Here is an 18,084-nt window from a genome sequence, read left to right on the forward strand (position 1 = left end):
TTAATTACCACATAATTTTGTTGTTACCGACTTTTCAATAAGTATTCTGCATGTCATTCTTTCAGTGTGTCCAATGTTATGGACATATCTGTCCGTATCTGCTCTCAACACAGTTAAAAATGGTAATATTAACATCTTCTAATCCTAGTCTTGCTTGTGAGATGGCTGTACTTAATGATTTTTCAGACGAGCTGTGTGGATTAATATATTCCAAGGATCCATTAACTGGCCACGATTTCCTGAAGGCAGACTTCAAGTTAATTAGATGAAGTTTTCCCTTCATTACTGAGTGTGCGTGTGTGTGTGTGTGTGTGTGTGTGCGCACTCGTGTTTGAGTGTGCCTTTTTATCTGTGTATATTCTGTCCAGGTCTGTCAAAAACCATTTACCCGGGAGCTCCACAAACTGGCAGGTAATGTGAAGGGCCAGTCAACAGAAATACAAACATGGAAACTCTAACAAGGAATCTTTACCAAATCATATCACGTGGAAAAATCTCAATGCTTTGCATTCAGATCTGGTTCATTGCATGGCTCTCAGTCTTGAGAGCTACTGTGTGAGTCTTACCTCAATGATGTAGAGGACAATATTCTTGTAGAAGCAGTACAGGATACACTTGGCTACACGGTTGTAATTCCAGGCTCCATGGACGAGCAGCAGATTCTTCAAGTACTTGAACTGTGTGGGAGGGAAGTAAATGGAGGAAAACAACGAGATGAATGAATAGCAAAGGTCTGTGTACAGTGCACTGTCTAATGGTTCCTCATAATCAGCGATCAGTGCTGGAACACTAAAGCAGTTACAGCAGGAACTTCAAGATTAAAGAAAACAGCAGCGTTTTGTCATCCCCCAGCAGAGAGGACTGATGAGGCATTGTGGAAAAAGCTCTCGCCAACACATTCCAGAAATTTCAAGTCAAAGATTGTAAGACTGAGCTTTAAAGTTGTTGAAAATGGAGGAGTTCATATGGGGGTATTGGTCTCCAAGGTCTCAGCATAATAGTTAAATGGCTTTATAATTACACCACCATTTCGGACCTGTGGTGTTGTATAATTTCAGTGCTATTTCAGGTTGATAAGTGTGATTACACTGAGCTTGGAGGCAAGTGTTTCATCTTCAGTTGCCAGAAAATGACTAAAACAAAGCACACAATCTACACTGCATCCTCTTGCCATCTAACAAAAGGAAAAGTTCTTCAAATGTCTCAGTAACCAGACTCGTATGTAGGACAAGTAAAATTCAGCTTACATTTTGGGGCATTTTGTTTATTTGAAGACCTTTTTGTCTTACAGCATTACCACCGTGTTTTTTGGTGAAATGACAGCCCAGTGGAAGCCCCCAGTTTGTCTGACCCCTCGAATGCTCGGCTCAAACATCAGTTACACAGACCTGAGCTGATGACAGACAGAGAGCAGAGGTGCCTCAGCCCAAAGCCTCCTCACTCTGCACACAGATAACTCTGAGCTTTCAAGTATTAAATCTTAGAAAGTAGCTAGTAATCTACAGCAGCAAGGAGCAGCTCTGATACCCCAGAACACATATATAAATCATTTATGGGAATTGAAAAACAAGTTACACAACTTCTACGGATTGATTTCAGTTTGTAATCCGCAAATTACAGTTAACGTAACGTTACGCCAATATATGGAAAACACCACTGGAAGTCAGGAGGTGTAATTTAATTTGATGCCGGGACACAACCTAAATGGATTACGAGAGGCCACCTGTCTTTGAAAGACATACACTTTTACATGTCATGCCGATTGAAGGGGCACTTAGGACAAACCCAAGTCTCTTGAATGGTAATTGCATACTGAGGGACAGAGAGTGTACTGTGTTTTAGTCAGGTACTCTCAAGCCCTGTGGCTGTATAATAGAAACATGATGTACTGAGTGGCGTGCTGTGTAGAAAAAGACCTATGATACAGGAGCTCCATGGCTTTTGTTGCTTATGGGTATTATATATCAAGAGAGAAACAGAGTTTCAGACAAACTGGTTACTGGGACATACTGTATTTAAGTAGCATTTTGCTGGGATCTGTTTCTGTATAGTTATGTTGGGAGTTGGGTGTCACCACATGCCTGTTTTACAGGTGGTACCACTTCACTGTTTAAGCTAATGCCCTAACAGACATATGACCTATTGTTACTCAGAACAATGTGCCAAGCTATCATGAACACATATTAAACTTGAGGAGACAAGGACAGACCATTTGGGGAATCCGACTTTTAGAAGCTAGAAATTGGCATGGATATCAATGTACTGTACATGGATATCATGTGCTGCCAGACTGTTGACATGCACCTGCAGCTTCAAAGCGTACGCATTTGTTCCAGAAATACCTCGCGATAGAAATTTCATGTGTTTAGTTTACAGTGTTTAGCACTATCAATTTTGGAGATTTGGAGAGCCTTCTGTTAATCAAGTCTGAATATAATTAGCGAGACTGAAGTGCAGTGGCCTCTTGTTTTGTTGCTTGGTGTGAGCCCCTGCCACTGTACTCACCTGGGCAATAGAGTAGTCAGAGGAGTTTGCTGCCTGCAGGCCCTCGTTGCCTGAGATTCCCACACCGACATGAGCTGTCTGGATCATTCCCACGTCGTTTGCACCATCACCAATGGCCAGGGTGATCACCTTCACCTGTTTCTTTACCATCTCCACCACCTCTGACTTCTGAAGAGGAGATACTCTAAAAGAGGGCAGTAGCACAGGGAATATTACACAATGGGCTTTTAATGAAACTAGAAATTGATTTGTGTTAATCAGAAAGTGCAATTAATGTGGCAAAATCCGTCTTGTCAGTGGGTCATACAGTAAGGCAAGAAAAGGAGAGCAGATGAGAGACTATACATATATCCCTCAGGAATGTACTGTCCAGAAAATTGTATTCCTACTTTCCGACTATTGGGAAACATAATTGAGGTGTGCATAAAATAGTATTAATTTTTTAGATCAGCAGTTGGCAAAACTCAAAGCTCCTCTTTAACTTTGGAGAATAGTGGGTTGAGGTGTGCAGACATTTGTTTTCATGTTTTTGTCTTAGTCAAATTTAATGTGGTACTGATCAACAAAAAAGACCCTTTAATGTCAAAATGAAAGCAGATACAGCTAAGAATGGTGAAGCACTTGGGCAGCTGTTGCATGCACAGTCTCCAATCTCTGCCTCTGAAGCTTGTAACTCCTTCAAAGTTGTCACAGGTCTCTTGAGGACCTCTAGACTTCAGTCCACTAGTCTACTAAGCAGTCAGCGTTTTTTAATCTGCCAACCAGCTGTGTCATGCTCTTTCCATTTATTAATGACTGATTTGTGCTTCTCAATCACCATTTGGCAAAGTTGCTTCGAGTGTTCCCTCTTTTACTAACTCGCCAAAAAATTGACCTGCCAGATGCAGGTGTATTTATACTAGAATCAACTGAAACCCCTTGACTACACACAGGTGATCTCCACAAAGAGCCCAGTAACATCCTTGATCCAATCATGTGTTCACAAAGTGGTGAACCTCACTCAGTCTTTGCTTGTGAACGACTGAGCCTTTCCAGGATGCCCCTTTCATACCCAATCATGATGCTATCACCTGTTACCAATCAACCTGTTTACCTGTGGAATGTTCCAAACAGGTGTTTTTGGATCATTCCACAACTTTCGCAGTCTTTTGTTGCTCCTGTCCCAACTTGTTTGAAACATGTTGCTGCATCAAATTCAGAATAAGCAGATATTTACAAAAATCAATGAAGTTAATGAGGTTAAACATTAAATATATTGTTTTTGTACTGTTGTCAATTGAGCATATGTCTAAAAGGATTAGCAAATTATCACTTCCTGGTTTCTTTATGTTTTACACAGCGTCACAACTTTTTGAGAATCTGTAGGTGTAATGTAGCAACATGAGATCTCGAAGACCTCTCTTACTGGGTCCATTACATAAAGCCAGTCATTAGGTGATGGTTGAGACACATAAGTCTTCCTCAAGACTTCAAACCTGACTTTTTGCCCTCACTGACAGCAAAGTCTGTAGCCTCCCACACAGGCGTTTCCTCTTAGTGGAGCAGGTTTGGGGGTAGTGTACAGTACAGAGTCTCCAGGGATGATGTCATAAACTGCACGTCTGTCTTAAGCTGTGAAACTGTTCATGTTTATGTTCTCCGTGGTTTAAGAGGCCTCATTCACCTCCTGGTGTCTCTTGGTGCCCACAGAGTGTGGACACAGCAAAGGCAGGTGGAGGTGGAGGGAAAAATAAATAAAAATTTGACGTAATACACTGAGTCATAAGGTTTGCTGTCCTTCTGAAAAACACGGTGCTGATCTTGGGGCAAATCCCGTCAAAGTTGCTTGAGTACTTAAGTACTTCCTATTATTTATGTGGTTTGGGCAGGTCAACAGGGGACCTGCATAATGTTGAAAGTTGCCATTTGAATTTATAACGAACACACTTTTTAAACTGCCATAAAAATACTCAATGACCGTTGAGGTGACGACATAATACTTCAACCTTAGAGCTTTCACTTTAAGTGAAGTAATTTTTAAGCAACACGACTTACTTTCAGCTTCTCAATTGTGAGGATTTGCTGCTTTTCTCTGTTTCATATAATTACAAAATGAACATATTTGAATTTTGGACTGCTGGTTTGATAAAACAAGCAATTTTAAGAGTCCTTGGACTGGAGCTTGGACTTTTGAGATGATGAGCTTATACATATATATATATTCATCTCAATATTATTCCATATTATTCCAACTACTTACGTTAAATATTTTTTTATAAGCCGATTGGGTACGTAAACTCTTTGCAATGAGAACATTGTCTCCATGCTTTCACTTTGGTCAGTGGAATTTATTGTCTCAGGGTTATTTTATTGTTTGAGGAGTAAATCTTACCTGCAGCATATGACAGCTTTACAGGACAGGGCGAGGTCCAGGAAGTACTGTCGCACTCCAAATGTGAGGGCGTACTTGAGAGTCTTTCCATCAATAATGAGAGCAAAGTCGTTTTCCTTGTAGAGGGCATCTCCCAGCATTCCACAGTGGTGGCTGAGTGTTTCCCTTGTTCTCTGTGTGGTGAAAAAATGTGTCATGAATGTTAGTTTAATTAGTGTGTTCAGTCATTAGAATTTCATGCATACCTTGGCATAGTTGCTTGAGAAGATACCATGGATTTACAGAGATTACAGTTTTGTTTTCTTTTTTGTCCTGGCGGACTGGTTTTCAAGAGTTTACTGAGAAAGCTGGCTGTGATTAATTCATTTATCCATTCTTAAATGTATTCAAGATGTCTCTTTCCTTGAATGTTTAGTTGTAATTTTCTTTTTTTCATTTGCACACGAGGACTATTAATTTAAGGGCTGATATGCATGAACAACTGAATGACTTACACTAAACCACAGTGAGATCCTCCTTCTGTAATGAGATTTATATTTCATCTACTGTAGTGGGACATACAACAAAATATTTGCATAATGTGTTTTAAAAGTTTGACAATGAAACACCACTCGTGCATTACATTAGCGTCACAGCTTCTGTCAAGTGCAACACCAGCAGCATTCATATCAAGAAGATATTGTTTCTTCACAAAAATAAGATTAATTCACCTCTGCTAGTCTCTAATTCACATCAGTGTTAAATAGATGAGACAGTCCTGCCCACTCCTCTCGCTAATCCCAAACTGCTGCACAGCAGCTGCTCTTGATATTTTAGATATTTATTATGTTTCCCATGCTTATTACACTCTGGCCTTGGTTATGAGGTGACACAGACGGATTCTAAGAATGGATCATGTTTGCTTATACAGTATATACAGCTATGATGGTGAGTGATGGTGAAAATCCATAAATATGAGACTGACAAGAGGATTAACTGTCCTGGTACTGGGGCATGTGGACCTGATGGATGGAGTGGTGAGATCATCACTGTATTCATCATTCAATCATCTTCCCCACAGATGGTGAAACCATTAGGAAATAAAACCAATGTATGTACGTAACTGAGGGACAGGTACTACATGTATTATGTATAAAAACAATAGAACAAGTATAAATGTACAAAAATACAACAGAAACATTCCTAGCAACAAAATGATATCTTTACATGACAGAAAGAAATCAAATTTAAATGGACAGATGCAAAGCAATGATACAATGCAAGTTATCACACTTAATGTGCCAACCAGATGCTCAAACCAGCTGTAATCAACAAATGTTAGCCATTAGCCGTGGCGAGGGAGGGAGGGGTCTGGCCTGGTGTCGAGGTCAGATATGTCAAAGCAGTGAGATTGTACCAGGGGGACCAGGCAACATTGGCTTGGCATAACAAAACTCTGAAACCCCAGCTTAAAGGAAATATTTGGAGAAAGGGTCTTTGCGTTTCACAAAGCGGGAGAAGGAAAGTCAGAGACACGCACAGAGAGAGATGATGGATTAACAGAGGAGAGAAACTGAGCAAGAGGATACAAGCAGAAAGCAGCTGCCAGGACTTAACCATCCCTGATGGGGTCTGTAAAACAGCACGAGATGGTGAGCAGTGGGCAGGCTAGTGTGTGTGTGTGTGTGTGTGTGTGTGTGTGTGTGTGTGTGTGTGTGTGTGTGTGAGAGAGAGAGAGAGAGAGAAGCACAAGTCAGAAGAGGCATGGGCTGTGATATCTATATTCAACCTTAGAGCCAAAAACAGAAAGCCTCTGCATCTCAGTTAACAGAGTGGTTTTAGAGGACATCTCGGTCTGAGTGCATGTGTCTGTCTGTGTATGTGCTTTGTATAAGCCGGTATACCATCAGTATGAGAAAGAATTCACTCTGTTTGGGGCACAATCTATTCATCACGTAGGGCGATAAGAAAAGTTTACCATTTCCTCAAGTAGGGTGGCCATTTCCCCCCTAATTTCCACTGAGGAATTTTAGCACTAATGCTACATGTCTCCTCCTAAAGCCTCTTTGTTATGGCTGTAATGACCAATTTAGCCTATGTGACTAGCTAGTGTTTGGCTTTGGAATGTGTATGTGGCCTCCATTCAGAAATCCATAAGAGCTTCCCATAAAGACTGAGCTCCATTGTTGATATAGCCTCTTGAGGGATATAGCCAACAGGACGTGACACTCACGATGTGGAATCTGGACACTTGTATGGACGTAATGTCATCATCTGTCTAAGGCTTGGAGACACTCAAAAAGGGGACCTTCCACCTGAGTTAGAAGTGTGTAGGGCACCCACGGATTTAAGCTACAGAGTGTTTGTGTGGAAAATTATTCTTGCATTTTTTTACTTTTTCATCTGTCTTGATAATCAAAATACAGATTAACAATCTTGTTATAGAAAAAATGAAAATAATGAGCCCCGTCTTTCCATAGTTGCTTTTACACATGCAATCTATCCCTGAAATGTTCAGGAACATGTCCCCCATGAGTTCATGTGTGATGCAGAGCAGGAATCAAAACTCAGGGAAATCTGTACGACCAGTTTCCCACCTCGAGACCTGGTAACATGTCAGGGAAAATGCCGGTACGGCTAAATTGTGAATGAAAGCAGTAACGCTGCAGGGACGAGCATGTGAAGGGTCACATCCATCTGACAAAAGAAGCTTTCACATGGAGTGAACCAACCACACGACTCACTTATGATAGATCAAATGTGTGTTTCTGACTGAAGAAGGCCTTGTCCCACCTAGTTCTTCTTCTGTTGAGTTTTATGGTAGGTGGCATCCCTAAGTGTTGCCCTTCTATTACAGGAATGCCACGGCAGGTGTTAAAAGGTGCAAGACGGAAATGTCCCTGAATGCATGTGTGAATAGTGGAGACCACTAGCAGTGCCTGAAAGGTTATTCCAGTATTTTACTGGGAACTGTGTGTTAAAGAGACTAAACTTAATTTATATAGTAATGTTCAATAAGTGCTCACTCTCTGAATGATTAAACACACTGACCGCAAGACAAAGCTGCTGGAAATGACCTAATCCTACCCTGGAGAAAAGTTTCACTTTGGGAAATTCGGTTCAAGTAAGATTTAGTAGAGGGGATGTCTAAAACTTGGTCTTCCCTTTGATAACCATTTCTAAACACACCAAAGAGGCAAGATGTGCTCCAATTACTCTCTTGCAGCCTAAGAGCACTCAGAGTTACCAGCCTTGCTGCCAGGCCCTGTGTGCACTGTGCCTCCTCAGTCTTGGTGGAGAGGTTTCTCCCTTCGCGTTTTAACAAGCAGCCTTATGTAAGCATCTGCTCAACCACAGGAGAATCGGAGCTGACATTTCAAAGCGCCGGTCCCCACCGACCCCAAATTTCTACCTCAACTTCATTTATCACGCTCAACGACTGGCTGACAGAATGAAGGCCGTCCATCATCACCCCCAAAACACCCCCGTTGCTTTCCCCACCTTCATCCACTTCTTCTCATCGCCCCCCCCCCTCGTCTTGTCCGACAAACTAAACCCAGTCGAGTTTCACCTCCATCTGTGGCTCCTCGGCTCAGCTTTCTCCTGCTGGAAGTGCAGGGACTTGCCCTTTTCAATCTCAGAAACAACAGACAAGGCTCTCCTGCCGGGGGGGCAGCACACTTCTCTGCTGGGTGTCTTAAAGATGCTACAGGCAGATTTGGGATGTGTGGTGACTCGGTGTGTGTGTGTGGCTCCCTGTGGCCTCATCCTTTCAGTTTTCGAGACAGATTTTTTCACAGGGGTTGAGTGATGAGATCAGGGGATTAATATACTCCAGGATGTCCTCGTGGTGTCATATTCACACCCCCAAGATCAGTAAAAAGAAATTGAAAATATGTCTTAGCAATTTTTCTAACTTGCGAACACATCAAAGTGAGTAGGAAACTGAACATAAAACGAGTGAGTACATTGTATAATGGGTGATGATGCAGAAATGAAATGAATGATAATGAAATCGGGATTAAATTGAATGAAAGAAAAAAAGAGTTGTGTAAATGAGAAGCAGTGACAGTCTTAGTAATTCTGTATACAAGGAATTCTGATAATTTGGGGGAAAGTAAAATGCTAAATACTCACGTCAAGAGTGTCTTCATTGATCACGAGCATGCCCATGTTCTTGGTCAGCAGTTTGCAGGAGTGTCCTACAGAAAAACAAAAGATGAGATCTTATGTTTTTTTAGAGAAAATGTATTAGACTTGTAAAGAATGGCAAGTAAGCACATAGGCAGGAAATATTTTGGATGAATCAAAATACCACTGAATTATTACATCAAATTTTAGTTTACTTTAGTTTCAGTAACCCCCTTTAGCTTCTAATTGGGGCCAAAACATGCATGCCTTAAATAGATGAATAACAAAAAAATAAAAAAAAATAAGGGACAATATGCAGCAATCAATTTTAAGGGACACCAATTAAAATGTTACAGCTCAGAGCCAGTGTCTCGGGACATGACTAATGAGTTTGGTTTACAAGGGTTTGTCAGTTTCCTGTTTTAATAGGCAGTTACAACTCTGAGTTACCAAACATGGCTCTCTGGGGAGCGTTCCCCTCAGCTCTTGGCTGGGACAGATGCTCAGGGTCACCAGCAAGGTGGTAGAGGGAGCCTCCCGTTGGGGAAAACAGAAATGTTTTAGGAACCGAGACTGAAGCCTTCAGTTTAAAACCGTAGCCGTATGAGAAGCCTGCCATCTGTGGCATAACCACACGAATATTTGTGGGTTTCGACACTTTGCTTCTGTCTGGAAAGAGATTTTAGTTTCTTTAAGAGGGTTACCACAAAGCCCATGTTTTGTGAATACATGGGTGGCATTTTCTGCGAGTGAAACTGAGATAAGATTATGTACAAAAACGCGCGGTCGCAGTCAAACACAATAGTACGCACACACAGTACACACACAGTACACACAGTACACACAGTACACACAGGGGTGGCCGGGGGGGGGGGGGGGCTTTGCATGAGGAAATGAGAGGGTTTCACCTCCAGAGTCGAAACCAAACAGGGTTGGGGTCTGGGTCTGGCAGATTGTTTTCTTAAGTGCAAAGGTGCAAACGTCCAAAAATCTGCCAATGTGAGGAAAATGTCTCCCCATCTCAACACAACGTCTCTACTCCCTTCCCCCTTGTCAATTCCTGCCACAGCTCTTCCGCTTAATGTGTTTACCTTCAGCTCATTTGACTGTGGCCAAACTGCGCCTTTTTTATTTCACCAGAGAAAGCTGAATTCCTGGCCTTTCTCCATCTCAGGCGGAACTAAACACTGCTCCCACAGGACTTGAGGAATGTGTAACAGGGACACTCAAGTCACGGCCATCTCAAATGTTGCAAAGGGAGCGACAATTACCGAGGGCACTCAAAAGGGATACCATATAAGATTTTGGGAGGCACAGAGAGTGGCGACTTGAAAGGACTGATTGCACGTGGTGAAGTAGGTGGGAAGGTAGGTATCACGGTGGCTAATATTTGTGTAGGCAGATGCAGGGCTGTGTTTACTCTCTCATGTCTCTCTGCTTAAGTGGGTGATGCACCCTGTGGCCAAAACGAGCACAGCACTGTTAATGTGCTTCTCACCTGTGATACCTTCAGTAAAGCAAGTAGTGTTCGCCAGCCACTTTCTCTTTATTGAATTCTGGCTCTGACTTGTTCTAAGCATCGCGTGTGTAAACTCCCCTCAACAGTCCCCTCAGAGGCCCAGAGCAAACACGAAGTAGAGTATTTGCTCGATACTTTAGGATTAGGGACAAACTGAAACAATGACAGTGGTTACAGCTTCAGATCAAACACATCTGTCATGCTTTAATACCATGAAGTCAACTCAGCATTTATGTCCAGTATTCTGTGCCAAGAGTGGCATTTGGGTGGTTCAGGCCACCTGAAAACTAGAAAGATCTGAGTGTGATGGCCGAAATTCAAAATTCCAATGTGACACAAGGTGCACCATGAACTGTGGCAATGGGGATCGTCTTTCAGGGAGGAAAATAGTAAAAAACAAGGTCAATGCTGAGCGGAGATTTTACAGAGCGACTTAGTCAAGCGGCGGACCTGTAAAAATACTTCCAGTGAGCGTGTGCTTCTGCGGAGCTCCCTCACATCTGGGCACAGTGGGCACAAAGGGCTGATTCAGTCAGGCCTCAGTGGTAGGTAGAGCCACAAACGGAGGTATTTTTTTTTTTATATCTATTTTTCAGGACTCTGTGTTTAAATGTTGGCTGTAGTCAAGGTCGAGCCATTTGTAGTATTTAGCCACATGTAAGAGTTGTAATAACAAGACCAATTAAGGAAAATGAACTGGAACTGGTGGACCAGAGTTAGTCGTTCACCTTTCTGATAGCATCTGCAAGGCTGAAAGCTCTAGGGGAGCCAGATATATGTGAGCTGCCTCCTTGTGTACATATGCATGTTATTTATTTCACATCAGTGCAGTGTGCTCATACATCATTTTGCATTCTGTGACAGATGCTTTTTGCTAGATATGTGTGACAGAGAAGCATTCAGCTTGTCAGTAGTTTGTCTTGCTGGGTGAAGAATGACCACAGGGCTGACTGCAGTACCTGTTAGAGGCCGGCATACAATTTATCACAACACAGATCAGGTTCACCGGTGGCTTTCCATTTGGTTTGAGACCAAGCAGGCAAGCTGGGTACAAATACTAATGGGAGTATGTGAGTGCAAACGGTCTTTAAAGTAAATGATTTTACATTAAAGGAGCACTCCACCAATCTTACACATAAAGTCCAGTTTACTGGTGTGAGGAGTAAAACTCAGTCTGAATATTGGCTTCTGCGGCTCTGAGGGGGGATTTTCCAGGGATAAAAAAATAACCCTGATGTTGTCGAGACTAAAAGTCAGAATATCTTGGCCTCTGTGGCTTCAGGTCTCTTGTGAGTCTCCCAACTCCATGCAATGCAATACTAAATTGCTGGATTATCCCTTTAAATCCTGTAGATTTTATCGATTCAGGTCCACCGTTTGATCTTATGGAGGCGCATCTGTCAGTGTCCAGAAGTCAGAAGTCTCCTTGACAACTGGTAGCAGCACCGAGCTTGGATCAAGCTTCAGTACTTAGTAATTAAACGCCATGCCAGTTCACATGATACTTATCAGAGCCAAAGCCCTCTTACAGTCCAAGCCTTACCAATATTAATGGCTGTTTCCTGTTTGTCCCCTGTCAGGATCCAGATCTTTATGTCTGCCTTCATCAGAGTCTCAATGGTCTCGGGCACTTTATCCTGGAGCTTGTCCTCTATTGCTGTGGCCCCCAGCAGCTGCAGGTTCTACATGCAAAAAGAGTAAAAGACAAAAACAATCAGTAAGTGGTGATCAAAACAGAGGAAGGCCTTTAACACGTCATGTGTCAGAGAAACATGTGAGCCAGGATTGTGTCACTCACTAGGTCATGTTTTTCCCCTCATCTGTTGCTCTTGTTTATCGCCCAGAAAAACTACAAAGGGCTTTAGGGGCATTTTCCAAAAAATACCCTTTTGAGGTATTGGATATGTCACTATGCCCATGTGTGTGTGTGCATACATCTGCAGACACTACACTCCCACACAAGCATGGCCACAAAATACTGTCGGTATTTTTCCCAGGAAACATAGTGGTTCTGTGGTGCCGGTTGCGGGCTCATATGGGGCCAAGACAGGGCCAAAGATTTGACAAGACCCAGGGGTAGAGGGGAGACAGGAGCCAGCAGCAGAGGCAAGGCAGGGGAAGCTCTTGAAGTTGTGACCTGAGCCCTGCTGCCTGTACATCTGTAGCTCTGTCCTCTCTAATCATCTCGAACCACACAGCACACAAAACTGTGCCTGGGGGAAAAACATGACTATATATGATGAGTCCTAATTTGCCTTTTGAATGTGAACTGTTCTATTGTTCCTGTGGCTGTTGTTAAAAGTACTCTTTGTGGATCACAATACAAAAGTTCTTGGATCAGGATTTCAACCACCAAGCCATGCTGGGACCATAATACCAGCCACTAGCAGAACGCTGGTAGATTCTGTCTGGTGTGCATTAACCATAATTTAAGGGATTGTATATGCAGCTCAGCATCCATGTGGCAATGAGAAAGTGATTGCTACACCTCTGAGTTCACCAGTCACTGTGGAGAGTTAGTACTTTCCTACCATGCCCCTAATGTGTAAGTTTCTATCTATTGCATTTAACACTGGACGCCTGATGATAATTCCTGCAAAATTCAGTCCAATTACTGGTGGCTGGCTGAGCTAAAGGTCAAGTAGTCCAAAAATAATTAATTCAAGCATAAACAAGTCAGTAAAGTTAATGAAACATTTACTTGAGAGACTGGAGCAGTTAATTTACATGTACATACTCCAGAAGAGAGTAACATGACAACAGTCGCACTGTTGAGGGATGATTTTGGGAATATGATTGCACAGATTAACTATTTTGTAACGCACAATACTGTATATAAGTAATGGAAATTACCAAAAATTATTGAGAATAATGATAAAGTGAAGCATTAAGTATCAAAAAAGACCAAGAGCTTCTCAATACAGAATGCAATAATAAAGGAATAAAGTTAAATGCTAAACTTTATTATGAACTAATTGCCATGAAGGTTGACTGATACAGAATCTATCACATTTTCCTTCACAGTAAGTAATCACACTTGAGCCATTTGTTTGAGAGAAGGCGTGATGGAATAACTTTAGATGATTTCACAGTGTTGGAATGTTTCCATCTTTTATATTTCACTGCGACTCTATTGTGCCCCCATGTGGCATTACTGCATGTCTACAGTACATATGGGTGGCCCCGAGGAGCAATGAACCCCAAACCCTGGCAGCATCTGTGCCACACTCTGCCCATTAAGCAATGCACATTACGTTTCCCTCTCTGAAAGCTTTTATGTTTATTTCATGATTGATTGCCCCCATTTGTTTTGGGCAGCCAGGAGCAGCAGTGAAGAACATGCCAAGTGGTTGATTTATAACTGTGGCTTCCTGTGTTTGACAAGTGCTTCCACACGTAGACCCACCTCACAGGAAACCAAATCTACCTGCTGGTGTAACCTTGAATATCTCATACAAACACACAATTTGGAACTTTTTCACATGCCCAGGTGTGATTACACTGCCCCCATTAGTTGCACAGGAGGCCTTGAGTCTGATTTTTTCTGCAAACGTACAGAAATCTATGAAAAAAAATGTAATGATGTAAGCAGAAGAAGAAAAATTGCCTGTCACTTGCCAAGTTCACTGCATTCCATTATGAAAAGTCTGATGGAAGAACTACCAGTCAAAATAAATGAAAAGTTCAGAGAACACAACAGGTAGTCATGGCATCTGGAGCTGATACCACACAAACATGTCAGTTTTTCACTTAGCAAACCTTCTCTATGAGTTCGTAGCTTTCCTCCAGTTTTAGGGCTCTGTTCTGCAGGGAGGTGGAGGCTCTGTGTTGGATCTCCAGCCACTGCTGATAGGACGACTCACTGACGTCTGCCACCGCAAAGCACAGAGTGCGCAGCCCTGGAGGAGAAAAACAGCATCACATCACCTGGGTCAAATGTTATCATTTCTCTCCATTTTTCATTTAAAAGACATCATTTGTTGAATACATCGAGCCTTCTAGTAGATGTTAAGCGCACCATTCTGACGGATCTGTTCAGTGCAACTGTCAGCGACCTTCTCACTTTATAGCTGAATGAATACGCATACATGAGAAGCAATAACTTAAATCATTCAATTATTTCTTAAGCATTTCTATACATTTCTGACCAGTCTTGACCTATTGAAAAAACTAAACAGTTTTGAAAATGCGGGAGGAACAATTTGAAAAGAAAACGGAGAAATGGTTTTGGTACAAGGAGGAAGATGATACCACTGACTGAATGATAATTTGACAGACTTGATGGTTTGCATTTATGAAGGAATGAATGAAAGGACCCATAAGCTGTTTTATTTTATTATCATTATTATTTTTATTTTTGTTTTATAATTACTATAACTATACTTCCATGTTGTTGGTTTCTGTTTTTATGCAAGGATGACATTGTATTTGGATGCAAAAAATCAAATACAATTTTTTTTTTTTAAAGAAACAACTAAACAGGTGTTTGCCATGCAGAACATGACAGCATGGATGGTAGCCAACCACCATGTGTTATACTGTGGTGTTATTTGTTGGTAGATTTTGCTTTACCGTCTTTTGCATATTTATTATGTCGTGTGTATCATTTTAAAATTATATGGTATTTTACACTATCTAAAGGGTGTCTGCTTAACATCTGGCCAGAGATAATAGATGGAAACTAGCTGTCCATAATGTCTATTTACTGTTTGAGTAATTGTGTTTGTAGTTCCTGTGAACATAAATATGTTAGAAGTCCAAATATCTGAATAGAAATAAGCCTAATTATAGATTCTCTGTTCAATACAAATAACATTTAAGAAAGATAAATACGTAGTTATTAATAGTTAATTCTTCTTGTCAGAAAGATGAAGGAAGTTACATCTTATTCAATCCTCTCCAAATCACAGTGACTAGAGATCTTCACAATCTGTCCTGAATGCTATATTTAGCCTACATCAAATATTCCCAATGACATCATTTGGCTGATGTCTCACAAGGGGGCAGTATGAACACAGAACAAAAAGGAGCGTCTCTGATGCAGTTTCTTTCAGCTCCACTGCCTCAGGTTAACACCACTTCTGCATTCTCATATCAGGATTTACTGTTCGTCAAGTAATGTGTGAGGACGAGTTCCTAGTAAAAGTAAACTACTTCTACTGCCACTGATGATCAATTGGTGACAGTGACCATAAAGAAATGAGGGGAGCACATACATCAGAAGCCACCTAAAAGATGTTTTACTTTTGGCAGACAGGGGGCGATGTTCATCCACTCACCCTCAGTGGCAAACTGTTCCAGGTGCTTCAATGTGATCTCTTTGTACCTAGAGCTGTCTGCCAGACGGTCATAGATCACTGTGTCCTGAAGGAAAACAAACACTCATTGGTTATCGACACCCAGAGAGGAAAGGAAGGAACATCCTGGACTTGGGCTACTGGGCGACTGGTGCCCACAGGTTGGATCAAGGCCTTTATGTTACACTCTCTTTCTACTTAGACCTACCCAATGGCCCTCAAGCTTTTTGTACCGAAATAATCATTCGCTTAAATTAATGAATACATGACTAATGTACCTGGATCCTATAAAGAATAAATAACTCTGTGAGAAATGTGTTCTAATAACATAGAAAACAATCACATCATTTAAGAGTTTAGCATCAGGCTAAAATAAAACATAAGCACTAAAGCAGCTGATTACTCTTTCATGCATTTAGCCAGTGTCCTGGTTGATGTTATCATAAAAAAAACATATTGCTGAACGAAAATAAAAAAAATACGATGGAAAAATATTCGGTTGGTATACTTGTTTTGTATCCTTATTAACAAAAAGACTAACTGAATAAAAAGCCCACATTGGATAATAAATCTCACTGTGTAAAATTTCTACTAACCTCATGCTTTGCTAAGCCTGACTAGGCTAACTATGCACATGGCAATCCCTTCAAACTACTTGATTTTATTTTATGGCAGAATAAAGAGCAACATGTTCCTGAGTCGTTAAAACTGCATCGAAAAATTTGATTTCTTTGAATGTACAATGTTGAGTGTTGTAGAGAGTCGTAGTATGTGTGCTGGTACATGATGTCTGCATAACCTCTATTTTGCAGAGATACCCGTGGTGAAATATGGTGATCTCGCTTTATGCTGCTGCTCGTTGTAAAGATTTCCTGACAAGAGCGAGAGGCAATAAGGAGAGGAGGGCGTTCGACACTTGTGTGTGTGGCGGTGATGGTGATGGGCTGTCATGCGTTGCCATGGAGAGAGACAGGCACTCACGGCTCCTTTGCAGTAGAGGCGGATCTTCCCAGATGGGGTGCGCATGATGACTGACATCCTCTTCCTCGCGCTGGGAGAGAAAATGGCAAGAGAGAGAAAGGAAGGTAGGGTAAGGAGAGAAAGCAGGTGAGAGACATCGCATTACAAGGTGTTACAGCAAATTATCGAGTACCATTTCAGGCAGCATATGTCTGCTGAAATTGGAAATCAAACAGGGAGGTAACAAGATATCACACCTAGGTCACACAATTAATTAGTACAAATCACAAGGGTGAAAGGAAGATGATGAAATTCAATATCATGCAATTCTTTTGAGGTTCACACAGCACATACAATAATTTATGTACACTATGGGCAGTATGGATGAGATATTAAAGTATATAGCAGTTGCACCAAAATGACTAATAATTACCTTGTGAATTCCAGCACATGAAGTAGTTCATACTTCTCCTCTGTTCCAAGCTAAATCCAATGAGACAGACAAGTTCAAATGCAATACTCCAAAAGGACACATCTGAATGGCAGTCTCCTTCTGAGACAACTTATCTTAAGTAGCACACGACAACCCTGCCACCCTACTGAAAACAGCCTTAATTGCACTTTAAATGTGTTTATCAGTTGTCTGCACTAAGCTGATGGAGGGAGAATAACAAGGTAAAATTCAATTAACTTCCTTAATTGTAGAGAGCGCTAGGTACAAGACGGAGTGATTAAATAGATGCTGAGAGCTTTAGAGGGCCTAATAAAAGGTTAAGAAATTGGACTAACATCCTGGAGACAAGATGTCCTCTGCAGAAGAAAAAAAGATTTGAAAATGGTTCTGGCCTTTCTGCCTCAGCCTCTTTGAGTGCAATCATCAGGTTAGGTTAATTAAGGGAACAACAGGCTGGGTGACCTGAGCTTTGGAGTGCACACACACGGCTCAGGATACAATCACAGCCAATGTGATGTTTGTTGTTTTCCATTACTGTGGCTCATGTGGATACAAAAGGCAGAGCTCTCCTTTCATTACACATATTAGTTTTTGCTCAAGGTCTGTTCTGAAACATCTAAGCAAAATGTAAAAAAATATATTAATCACTTTGAGTTACTGCATACAGATTTTCAACAGATTGTAGAGACTCTACAACTTCATGGAGAAAATAAGTGGTGTGTGCACCGTGGTTACAGCAATGGTTAACAGGCATAACAAGGAAACAGCAAGCTTGTTATTTTAGCTTTGGACAGAGCAAGCTAGTTCAAGTTTGTTTCCAGCCTTCATGCTAAGCTAAACTAACTAGCTGCTGGTTGTAGCTTAATAG

General features: G+C 41.4%; 1 protein-coding gene across 8 annotated transcripts in view; it reads right to left on the reverse strand.

Annotated features, from left to right (window-relative positions):
* atp8a1 (ATPase phospholipid transporting 8A1) overlaps positions 1–18,084 on the reverse strand; it is a 101,392-nt gene that overhangs the window by 27,207 nt on the left and 56,101 nt on the right. For all 8 annotated transcript variants that reach the window (XM_041943533.1, XM_041943536.1, XM_041943531.1 and 5 more), the window contains 9 exons: positions 17,196–17,245; positions 16,784–16,853; positions 15,785–15,869; positions 14,265–14,404; positions 12,049–12,187; positions 8,993–9,057; positions 4,877–5,049; positions 2,506–2,689; positions 567–677 (listed from right to left, as the gene is read on the reverse strand). In XM_041943533.1, the coding sequence (XP_041799467.1) occupies positions 567–677; positions 2,506–2,689; positions 4,877–5,049; positions 8,993–9,057; positions 12,049–12,187; positions 14,265–14,404; positions 15,785–15,869; positions 16,784–16,853; positions 17,196–17,245 (1,017 nt within the window). The remainder of the gene's footprint in view (positions 1–566; positions 678–2,505; positions 2,690–4,876; positions 5,050–8,992; positions 9,058–12,048; positions 12,188–14,264; positions 14,405–15,784; positions 15,870–16,783; positions 16,854–17,195; positions 17,246–18,084) is intronic.

Source organism: Chelmon rostratus, chromosome 9 (assembly GCF_017976325.1).
Source record: "Chelmon rostratus isolate fCheRos1 chromosome 9, fCheRos1.pri, whole genome shotgun sequence".
Classification (NCBI taxonomy): domain Eukaryota; kingdom Metazoa; phylum Chordata; class Actinopteri; order Chaetodontiformes; family Chaetodontidae; genus Chelmon; species Chelmon rostratus.